This window comes from Phaeoacremonium minimum (genome assembly GCF_000392275.1).
Source record: "Phaeoacremonium minimum UCRPA7 unplaced genomic scaffold PA7_03_scaffold_554, whole genome shotgun sequence".
In the NCBI taxonomy this organism is placed as follows: domain Eukaryota; kingdom Fungi; phylum Ascomycota; class Sordariomycetes; order Togniniales; family Togniniaceae; genus Phaeoacremonium; species Phaeoacremonium minimum.
The window spans coordinates 23,005-33,965 of NW_006921456.1; the positions used below are offsets into that span (position 1 = coordinate 23,005).

At 48.3% G+C, this 10,961-nt stretch overlaps 1 protein-coding gene across 1 annotated transcript; it reads left to right on the forward strand.

Moving 5' to 3' along the window:
- Window positions 1-4,697: 4,697 nt before the first annotated feature.
- UCRPA7_7763 (putative fad binding domain-containing protein) lies at window positions 4,698-5,966 on the forward strand (the record flags this gene model as incomplete). The annotated part of the gene is made up of 2 exons (XM_007920295.1): window positions 4,698-4,973; window positions 5,040-5,966. 2 exons carry the CDS (start codon window positions 4,698-4,700, stop codon window positions 5,964-5,966), a joined length of 1,203 nt encoding a protein of 400 aa, XP_007918486.1.
- Window positions 5,967-10,961: the final 4,995 nt, after the last annotated feature.

Here is a 10,961-nt window from a genome sequence, read left to right on the forward strand (position 1 = left end):
AAGTCACCTGACTGCTGGCAGGAGTAAGACCATGCTCCCCCAACTTAGTGTCTAAAGCTATGGACTTAATCCTGCTTCTTATTTGTGTCGATTTTTCGCGCTTCAAATTCTATACCTGAGCTATATCGCGACTGCGGCATTCACCTTGTGGAACATCATCGTGAGCATATCCGTTGATTCCCTATTCTTCTCAGCACCAATTCTCGATTACTTGCAGTCATAGCCAACCTGCTTAAGGCAAATTAGCACCGGAAGAGATGTTCCTCCCTGATTAGTCGTCAACTTGCCAGCGCCATAGCAACCTTGGCTACCGAAAATCTGGTTGGCGACGCTCTTCACGACCCATTCCTGGGGAGGGGGTAGTCTCGGAAGTCGTGAGTTAGCAAACACTGTCACAACAAGAATCCACCCTGTCAGCAAGAGAAAGCTATCAGGGAACTCACAGTGCATTACCATTTGCGACTTTATATCCCAGGCTCAGCTGGCACGTTCCCCATGTCACAAAATCGCACCAGCGGTTCCCCCCGTCTGAGTAACAGATCCCTGGGTTTTTGAGCTGCAGAAGCGAGCTTGGCAGATGGTTGATCAATGCCAGGCAATCTTCCCCCTTGGGATAACCTACAGGACAGGTGTGCCCTTGTCCATTGCCACTTCCCCCAGACGGCTTCGTGCATCCACACCCTTTGTGCGAGCCTCTAGTACAAGTCCTAAGGTTTGAACCCGGGTTCACGTGCCCATTGCAGTCTGCAAAGTCACAGCTTTGGAGAGTTCTGCAGTTGTTTGGTGTGCTGTCTTTGGCAGTACACGGAAAGCCGATGTACGCCTTCTTGCACGTAGCATCGCCCGTGTTCTGGTTATTCACGGATCCGCCACAACCGCCTGCGTCGCAACTCTGAGGCGAGCCGCATGTCTTGCCAGCTGGCTTACAGGCACAGCCGTTAAAGTTCCCCGTGCAACGAGCGAGGTTGCTGCCATAATCATAGGCCCCGGCGCATCCATTCGAGCCGCATGACTGCGGATCGCCACAAGTTCCAGAATCAGGAATGCATCGGCACCCGACAAAGTTCTCCCGGCATTTTGCGCCGTTGCTATTGGGGTCAAATGAACCTTTGCAGCCGTTTGCGTCACAAGATTGTGGCGTGCCGCAAGTGTCATCTGCGGGAAGACACTCACAGCCGGCATAGTTGCCACGACAGTGGGCTGTATTGGAATTCGCGTCGAAGGTGCCTCGACACCCATTGCGATTGCAAGGCTGTGGATTCCCGCACGTCACTGCTGTGGGCTCACACTTGCAGCCTGCAAAGTTACCGCGACAGCGTGTACCGCGACAGCGTGCTGTGTTCGAATTGGAGTCATACGTTCCAGAACAACCGCCCTGGCCACAGGGCTGAGGATCGCCGCAGGTCGCATCCGTAGGTTGACAAGTGCACCCGGCAAAGAAGTTTTGGCAAGTCGCTTGACCTTCATCTCCAAAGGCGCCGTCACAATGGTTGAGATTGCAGGCCTGAGGGTCACCACAGGTGGAGTCGGACGGCTGGCAGGCGCAGCCTGCCAAGGAGCTGTTTGTACAGGTTGCTTTCCCGGTGTCGATGCTGAAGGATCCGCCACAGGAACCCCAGTCGCACGATGGAGTGTCTTCTGGGCAGGTAGCTGATGGCGAGACACTGGCTATTGTGGATGTGACTGTTCCAAATGATGATCCTCCTGTCCCACTACTAGTTGTTGATGTTGCCGTTGATGAGGGCATCAGAGTCTCGCCAAATGGAATCATAAGTGATCTTGGATATGCAAAATACTGGATCTGCCCGGGGGAGGAATACGCCACTGGGCATAGTTCCATCCCTCGTTTCTCCAGTGCCAATCTTTCTTCTGTAGAGTTCCTGTTACCATTTAGGTTAACAGGAAGACATTGAGAACTCTGCCCAAAGTTTCAGTAATACTCACCCATGTTGAGAATCAGATCTTTGAGATGCATTAGATAAAGAATTGGCTGGGGAACCGACCACGAGGAGAATTGTAAGAAAGAATTCATCATGTTGACTTCTCTAAGTGGCATGAGAATGAGCGATCGAATCGTTTCATTCCTAAAGATTCAAGAATAGCTTCTATATGCAATGCGCAGGCTGTAATACAAATATCGGGCTACTCAGTTTTCTAACCAGAAAGCAGCGGTTACAAGGGGCTGTTGACCCGAGCAACAATCTGTGGAAATATTGCCAATACCTCTATTTCTGGTGGTCGTATAAGTTGACTGGGGTGACTAACCAGAACATCGATGGCGACGGCCTTTGGATCGTGACCCGTGCAATTCCAAATGATGGCTACTTCGGGGATGAGCTCCTGCTTCTTGAAAAAGATACCAATCGTCTCAAAGCGGCGTAATACGCAAGTCCTGAGCAAGATTCTCGAAAGACTGACTTGCGATCATAGGATCTTTGGGGATGGGCCAATTCGAAAGTCCACGACTATGACTAACTATTTTAACAATGCACAGGGCAAGGATATCCACTATGCCATTAATACCTGCAAGAGTCTCATGAATGCTGTGAAATACGTAAGATCAATGACATGTTATCTCAATGTATATGATTAACCAAGATTATAGATGCAAATCCAAGCAGTTCAGCAGACATGGGTTACCCAGGCCACACGAATAGGACAGTTTCTGTGAGATTGAAACTAAGCTGTTGCAATGGTAAAGAAGCAAGCTAAAGTCCATGGTAGTGATCAGATTGAAGATGCGTACGGAAACCTGGTTAGCTTCGAAATCAAAAGTGACGAGATAGCTAGCATCGCAATGAAGCTTTAAATTACCACAGTTGGTGTAGAGATGGTATGAGATCTTCAAAATACTGACTATATTTTACATCATAGAACGACGATCAGTATGGCTCCCAGGCATATGTACGACTTAATTTAGGCAACAAATGGCGCAGTTTCATGCGTGAGCAGCATGGACTAGCTAAGACTAAAGTTGAGAGTGAGTCGAGCAATCGGACTTTTATCTTTAGTTGAATCTTCTAACAAGCCTGAAAATATTTCCTATTCGTTTATATCCCGCTCATAGAGCAGCAGCAGAATCAGCCTGCTGCTGTGACGGCGCGGATTACGGCTTTGAGGACGGCTTACAACAGCTTTTCAGTGAATCCTTGGCAGATTCCGTTCCCAGCCACTTGGGGGTAGAATGATCATCCCACTTTCTTAACTGTTGAATTCGGTAGCCTGAATGTCGGGATCTCTCTTCTTGAGAATGGCTTTCGGCAGGGAGCTATGGGGTTGCAAGTTAACTGGTTGACGCATGTATAAAGCTGCCACCACTTTCAGACAAAAATGCACTGATTTAGTATAATTGATGAACATGAATAGTTGACATGGATAGTATGCCTATTAAGCTTTGATACCTACAGTAGACCATTGAGTTGCACTCGCTCTCGCTCACGCTCTCGGTTTGTGGCCCCGCAGTCGTAGCATCCCGAGATGCCGATCTAGGCAGGTGGCGAATTTACTATCTATTTTGTGAAACATCTTAGCTCTTCCAATCGCTACCGAACAATACGTCAATTCCTAGAAGCATCTACCACGCCTTTAACCTCAGGAAATGATCTGCCAGCTTGGCTCAACCTCTCGGACAGCTACTTGATTGGCTCCTGTTGGTCAAAGAGTTTTAGCCCGTCTTTCCGATGTAATCCGGTCTGCCCGAGATGTGTCGGTCTGACAAATCGATGCGTTTTTTTATGTCGCCATGTTGGGGATATTAGTTGTGATAATGTTTAATCTAGGAATGCAAATATGGAGCCCGGCTTCTGAAGTAATCTCAGCGAGAGGGATGAGCTGTTGGGAGAGACATAGCTGTGTTTATTGAACGATGCGTTCAACTCGGAGGTTCGTTCATCTTCTATCCTGGAACTAGGCTCATGTTTGGTGTGGCCAAGCAAGCTGGCTTAGAGTTCATATTGCAAGGATACCGCACAGACTCGGCTCTTCTGCACTGGATATGTACAGCCCGCTCGAGTGAAAAAGCATAATACTAACAATCTCAGATCAACTTGATTTCAGGGGATTCTAGAGTCTAGTTATGCGCCAAGTGTTCATCTTTTAATCATACTTCCACGAACTTATACTACAGTCCTACAGGGGCCAAGACAACACTTGTTCTTTTAAGATGAAGGAACAACTTGGCAATTCGTAGGGCTTGGCGATCGTAATATATCCGCTTTGTGATTCTCTAAGTTAGGCATGTATAAATGTGAGAGCACTTATTCTAGGGAACATTAGATTGTGCGCCATATCTCCGACATCCACCGCAATTTGAGTATCGTGACCGTTTTTGCTTGTCACGATCCGTTAAGAAAAATGGTTTCCCTGAACTCTGTCCTTAGACTTGCCTTATTCGCCACAATTGTGACATCCGCTGCCGTTGAGGACGGATGCCGTGCGTTGGCTTCCGCCTACCCTGACAAGACTTTCTTCCCTGACTCGGAGCGATATCGTTTCGAGAATGAATGTGGGAATCCGCCATTGATTTATCTTAAGGACAATCCAGTGTCACTAACAGATTCGGCATAGATTCTTGGACCTCAACAACCTACCTGGGGCCATCTTGCATCTTCGCTCCGCAATGCGCAAAAGATGTGCAATTCGCTCTTCGTACTTTCCAACAGCACCATATCAAGTTTGGTATTCGCAGCGGAGGTGCTATGCCTATTGACAATGCGGCCAATATCGGACCTGAAGGTATTCTGATGGCCATGACAAACCTAAGCACCTTGGCTATCTCGGATGACCGCCAGACCGTTGTCGTCGGGTCTGGTATTACATGGCCTCCGTTGTATGCGTATCTGGACAAGTATGGTGTCACTGCCAACGGTATTCGCTCTGGTGATGGTGGTGTCATTGGTGCAATTCTTGGAGGAGGTCCCTTCGGTTTCATGGCGTATGAATTTGGGATGTCGAACGCTGCAAAATCTTTAGATGTAAGTGATATCCTACCGTGGACATCCTAAGCCATGCCTAGCTGACAAGCTCTGATTATCACTCAGTGCGTCCTTGCTGATGGAAGTCTGGTGACTGCCAGTGCTGAAGAGCATCCCGACCTGTTCTGGGCTCTGGTCGGAGGCGGCAACAACTTCTGCATCGTCACGCAGGCAGTTCTCAATACTATCCCGATCTCTTCGGCACTCATCGGAACAGTCTCTTGGGGAGCCAATGTCTCCGAAAAATACATCAAAGGTGTCGAGCAGTTTGCACTCCATGGCGCGGAATATCCAAAGGCTTCTTTCGAGGGCCAGACGCGCTGGGTACCTTCACGCAGCAGTGATATCTCATTTGACGGATATCTGTGGTATAGCGGCGAGGGTGATGTTCCCGTTGGACTGGAAAATTTCACTGCACCTATCTTACCCATCACAAGGGGGAACATCACGCGAACGACCATGGGCGCATGGACAAATGAGTTCAATTATGCTCCTCTTCTTGGCACCCGAGCATCATTTCACTGGTTGACAAGCAAGGCCAATGCTACAGCTGCAAGAATCGCTTTCGACACATACTACGAGTCAGTTGCGTCTTTAGCGGACGTCGAAGGGTTCTCGACCGCTTTCAATATGCTTCCGATAACCCCCATTGTGACTGCAGCTCCTGAAAACGCTATGGGTCTGGGACGTGACGACAGTCCTGCGATCTGGTATGTCGAAGCTCCTCTGTGGTCGAATCCAGAAGACGATGAGCGCGTGCTTGGAGTGCACGCGGTGGCGAACGCTAAAATCCGGGAGAAACTCGCTGCTGTCGGCCTCGGCCCGCTCCAGTTCATGTACCTCAGTGACATCCAGAAGTCCCAGATCCCTGAGACATACCCTGCGTATGGAGCCAAGAATTTGCGGAAGCTCAAGGCCATTAGGGACAAGTACGATCCTGACCTGGTCTTCACCGAGCTAGTGCCCGGGGGTGCCAAGGTTGCCTTGGCTTAGAAACTCTCGCGCTAACTTAATAAGATGAAGGCCTACTGGAATAGCTTCATTATACACACTTGTAAATCATTGATTAAGCTCTGTACCGATTCATCCAAGCCGTATGTTGGCGAATCGGTAAGAACTTGTATTTTTTTTTTTTTTTTTTTCGTGCAGTGCTAGCTCATAGCTTTTTTGGCTGTTCTTTACTCTAGATATTCATTCAAGCGTGCCGACAATTCCGTAACGCAACCATTCCAGCATGGCAGAAATGGCCTCATCAATTGATATGTTTACCTTGCATGATGTATTTCGACAGGTAGTTACCATCTGGCATTATTAATTCAAGGTACACAATTTAATTTGTATCTAAAGCGGGCAGGTGAAAACTTCTCCTTGAGACGATGGAACAAAGTTTTCTTCCATGGCTAGGCATCCGGCAGTTGTAAGCCATCTCCGCTTAGCTAGACTTGGCATACATCACATGCGTTCACCCAATGTCCCCTTTCGGTCCGTCACATGCTTTCATTCTCCTGAAAGATTACGATCTACAACGGATAGATCTATCTTTGGTGGACATCATCCCCGCACATATAAGATGTTCTTAGTTGGCAACAAATCAAAGGGATATGCGAGAGCGAGAAAGAGGCCGGGGGTTCAAGATCTAAAAACATGAATTTATAGAACTTTAGATCGGCTTCCGCATACCAGGGGTATCATGTAGCCCTGCAACCTAGCCAACCTAGATTCAAACCAGAACTACACTCGAGAGACATGTAGTGTTGCACCGACCACAACACGAGGCGTTTTCGATAATTCAAATCGGCCTTGCTAATTTACAACGGACAACAAGCTTGATCCGTGAATATGGAAGGCACGTCGATCATAAACGTTGGGCATATATAAATACTCTCACCATAGGGTTCCTAGCAGTATCAAACATTTAATCATCCCGGACGGTGACGGCCATGAAGGGCTCTTCTTTGTTTCACGTTTCTTGGCTGGCGCTTGACGCTGCCATAGTCTACGCTGCTCGCGCTCTCCCTGGGTGCCGTAGATTACCCTCGGACGCCGACTGGCCAACGTTGCAAGAGTGGCGTGAGGCCATTCCTGGAGTCGAAACGCAAAACAACGCCGACAGTTTAGGGCCACTACCAGATTATCGTATCCGTGCTAAATGCTACCAAGATGTACAAGCTGCAGTGAGGTTTGCCGCATCAAAAGAAGTGCGAGTCTCGGTCATGACAACAGGCCATGACCAGCTAGGTCGAAATATTGCCGGTTCTGGTCTCATTATTGATGTTTCCCTGCTCCAGGGTGCCCGTGTATCAGCATCTTTCAAGGCGACGGCGGAAGGGGTTGAAAATCTACATGGCAATGAGTCCGTTCAAACAATTACTCCTATACCCGGCGAGCAAGCAGCGGTGACATTCAATCCGGCTGTCAATAGCCTCGATCTCAACACGGCACTTGATGCATCTGGCCTCTTCCTGGTCGGTGGCACACATGGTAATTATTTCCTCCATCTCTTTCGAGGCCACTAGCAACATTGCTGAATCAAATCAGCCGGAGTGGCCGCAGCTGGGGGATGGGGCCAGAACGGCGGCTATGGTCCTTTCACTGCACAGTACGGTCTAGGAGTGGACCAATGGCTCGAGGCCAAGATTGTTACTCCTGATGGCGAGCTAAGAGTTGCGAATGATATCTCCAACCCCGAACTTTTCTGGGCGATAAGGGGAGGTGGTGGAAGCACATTTGGTGTCGTCGTGGAAGCGACTTGGAAACTTCACGCCAAGACACCCGTACTTGGCTTTCACTGGTATATCAATTCGACGTTGCCGGCAAATATCACGGACCCAGCTACCGGCCGCACACAGACTAGTGAGGCCATGGCGTACTTATTTTCTCAACTTCCAGGAGTTCACAGTCTGGGGAATGTTTCGGCTTACTTCTACGTCCAAGATGACCATATAAGATGTCATGCGATCCACACAGGCGAGCGGGCCAACGTTGCTGATGCCAACGCTATCTGGGGTCCGATCCTCAACAAAATGCAGTCCATTCCTGGGATGACGGCGTTCCAAAGCAAGCATTTTCTCTTCAATGGCTATGAGGACTTCTTTAATACGACGTATGGGCGAGCAGAGAATCTTGGCCCACCGACAAGCCACGGGATAGTTCCATTCGATAGTCATCTTCTAAGCGCCGCACATTTGCAAAGCAAAAACCTCACATATGCCTTGCGAGGAACAGCAGGAAGTATGGGCGTCCTGATGACTACACCAGGTATGACACAAGGTGACGGCAAGAACACTGCTGCCAATCCAGGGTGGAGGAATGCCACGGTCTTCCTTGTTGGCTGGAAGACCAACACAACTAATGTTGACGGATTAAGGGAGTTCGCGCCCGAAATGGGAACTTATATCAACGAGGTCTGTTGAATGTCACATTCGTCCTTTAAACTACAGTACATCCAGCTAATAGATTGCAGGCCAGCACAGACGAGCCGAATTGGAGTAATCACTTCTGGGGCTCAAATTATCCTCGTCTCTCCGCCTTGAAAACAGAGCTTGATCCGAACATGGTTTTCTGGATTAGCCCGGGCATCAATGCTGATCACATGCACGTTATTGATGGCAGGCCCTGCTTAGTCCAACCTTCTCCGACAGCACCCTCACTATATGCGCCACATACAGAAAGACACGTCGAAGCTGACCTAGTAAACGATCGTGAATTTGTATTTGGCTTTCAAGAGCTTATCGGCACAGAGTTTCCACCACCAGGAGAATTAGTTGGTCTACAGCCATAGTTATATAATACAAGTTTTCGTCTCTTAGCACTGTCCGCCACCCCGAAGCCGTAGCTATAGATTTTGCTGCTTAATGCAACCTTGATTTCCGATGAGAGGGATCTGGCCTGTAACTCCAGCGCAGCTGACTTATAAGACGAGAGCGTTCTACCAAGCATCCCAACTGCAAGCTTCCATGGTGATAAAACATCAGTCTACAGTGACAGACCGTGACAACAATAATTTTCAAATGCTGGAGTCAGTAATTGATCGTACGGAACCAATTATCTATTACTCTTTGTATGCAGCATATCTGCTTTTCTCGGCTCGTGGCTGAGCAACGCCTTTGTTTGGCGCTTTGTTTCAGGGTATGTTTCATGACAGCGTCTGTGGCTCCAGTCGATAACTTGGCCGCTCAAGTGACAAATAATAAGTTGAGAAAAGCCCTGAGAAAAGATTGCGCGATTTGATTGGACTAGCATCTCCAATGAGGTTATACTTGGCGTCCAATCTGCCTTTTATCCCGGCTCGCAACTGTGTATCGAAAAAGAATAGTCGCGAATGTACGCCTCCATTGTCGGAGAACAACCATCTAATAAATCAATCAGAACTGCTGAATTATCAAGATTGTATCCAATATACGTCCTTCGCAAAACGGCCACCCGTCTAGGGGGCACTGATGCCACAGCTCAGCCTATAATACATTTTCGCTTCCATGACCGCTTCCGGTATGGATGATTTTTCATAGCAATCCTGTGGGAGACTTGGTACGTGAGTTGGTTACCGAAGACAGTAACTTTGAAGAAATACGCCTCAAAGCATGTCAAAAGCCCGAGGGTGACTTGGGACGGAGACCATGTGGTGTGGACTTGATATATTAAGTTGAGACGCACTATTGAAGAATTGTCAACTTCGTCTTACTATCCTCCATCTACCCAACGATCCATTGCTTCCAAGAATCCGCTGAATACGAATTCGTATCAGTGAATGTGATCTTTCTCAATATGAAGTTTCTTCTCACAGTTTTTCCCTTTCTGTGCCTCACTGGTGCAAGCAGAATTCCTGTCTGGGCTTCCAACGACATTCAGTCTCGCCAGGCTATCAATATCAATAGCAACGATCTTCAGAATGGGGACTGTAGAGATATCACTTTCATCTTCGCTAGGGGTTCCACCGAACCAGGAAACATGGTATACCAGAATTTTTCTCTTTCCGCCATAGACAATCTTTCTACTAGCCAGTGCAAGTCAGTGGTTGCTAACTGTTATGCCTTGTCTACTAGGGAACGATTTGTGGACCACAGACTTGTGACGATCTTCAAAAGCAGCTCGGTGAAGACAAGGTTGCGTGCCAGGGCATCGGCGGGGCCTACTTAGCCACGATATCTGACAACTTCCTGCCCCAAAACACCAGTCCCGCCGCCATATCTGCCGCCAACGACATGTTCCAACTTGCAAATAGCAAATGCCCAAATTCAACCATCCTCGCTGCCGGTTACAGGTAGGGCCATGCACACTCTCTTAACAGTGGTGAGGATTATTAATCCGTTCTTGTCTGACAGCCAGGGAACCGCCGTCGTGGATGCTTCCATTCAGGCACAGTCACAGGAGATCCAGGACAAGATCAAGGGAGTTGTCCTTTTTGGCTATACTCGAAACGCACAGGACAAAGGACAGATTCCAGGTTATCCGCCAGTTCAGACGAAGGTTATTTGTGCGCCGGGGGATCTCGTTTGCGACGACACACTTGTGATCACCGCAGCTCATCTCACTTACGGCGCGAATGCTGGCGAGGCTGCTCAATTTCTTTCTTTGCAAGTTTAGCGCTATCTATGTTAGCAAAACTTCTCTAAAAGCGTCCACTTATAAAATCTAAGATATTATGTGCCATAGCTCCCAGCTGAGTTCACCATCAAGAATACATATCTTGTCTTCCGCTTTGACCTTAACGCCCTCCTGTGGCTATTGGATGTTGTGGCAACGTATAGGGTTGTTCCGGCCCAATAGCACTATATATAGCACCTCGTAGGTAATCTACAACGCTTTCATCTTATGTATACAACATACTACTTACAAAGAAAGCTCCACGTTACATAGCTTTAAGATTGTCACAGATGTTGTATTTGTTGATCAGCCCGTGCACTGACCGAGAACACACGGGCAAAGGGTAGGAAAGATGATACAGCGCAATCTTGTGCGGAGGCACCCTCAGACTAAGGTGCCGAGTCC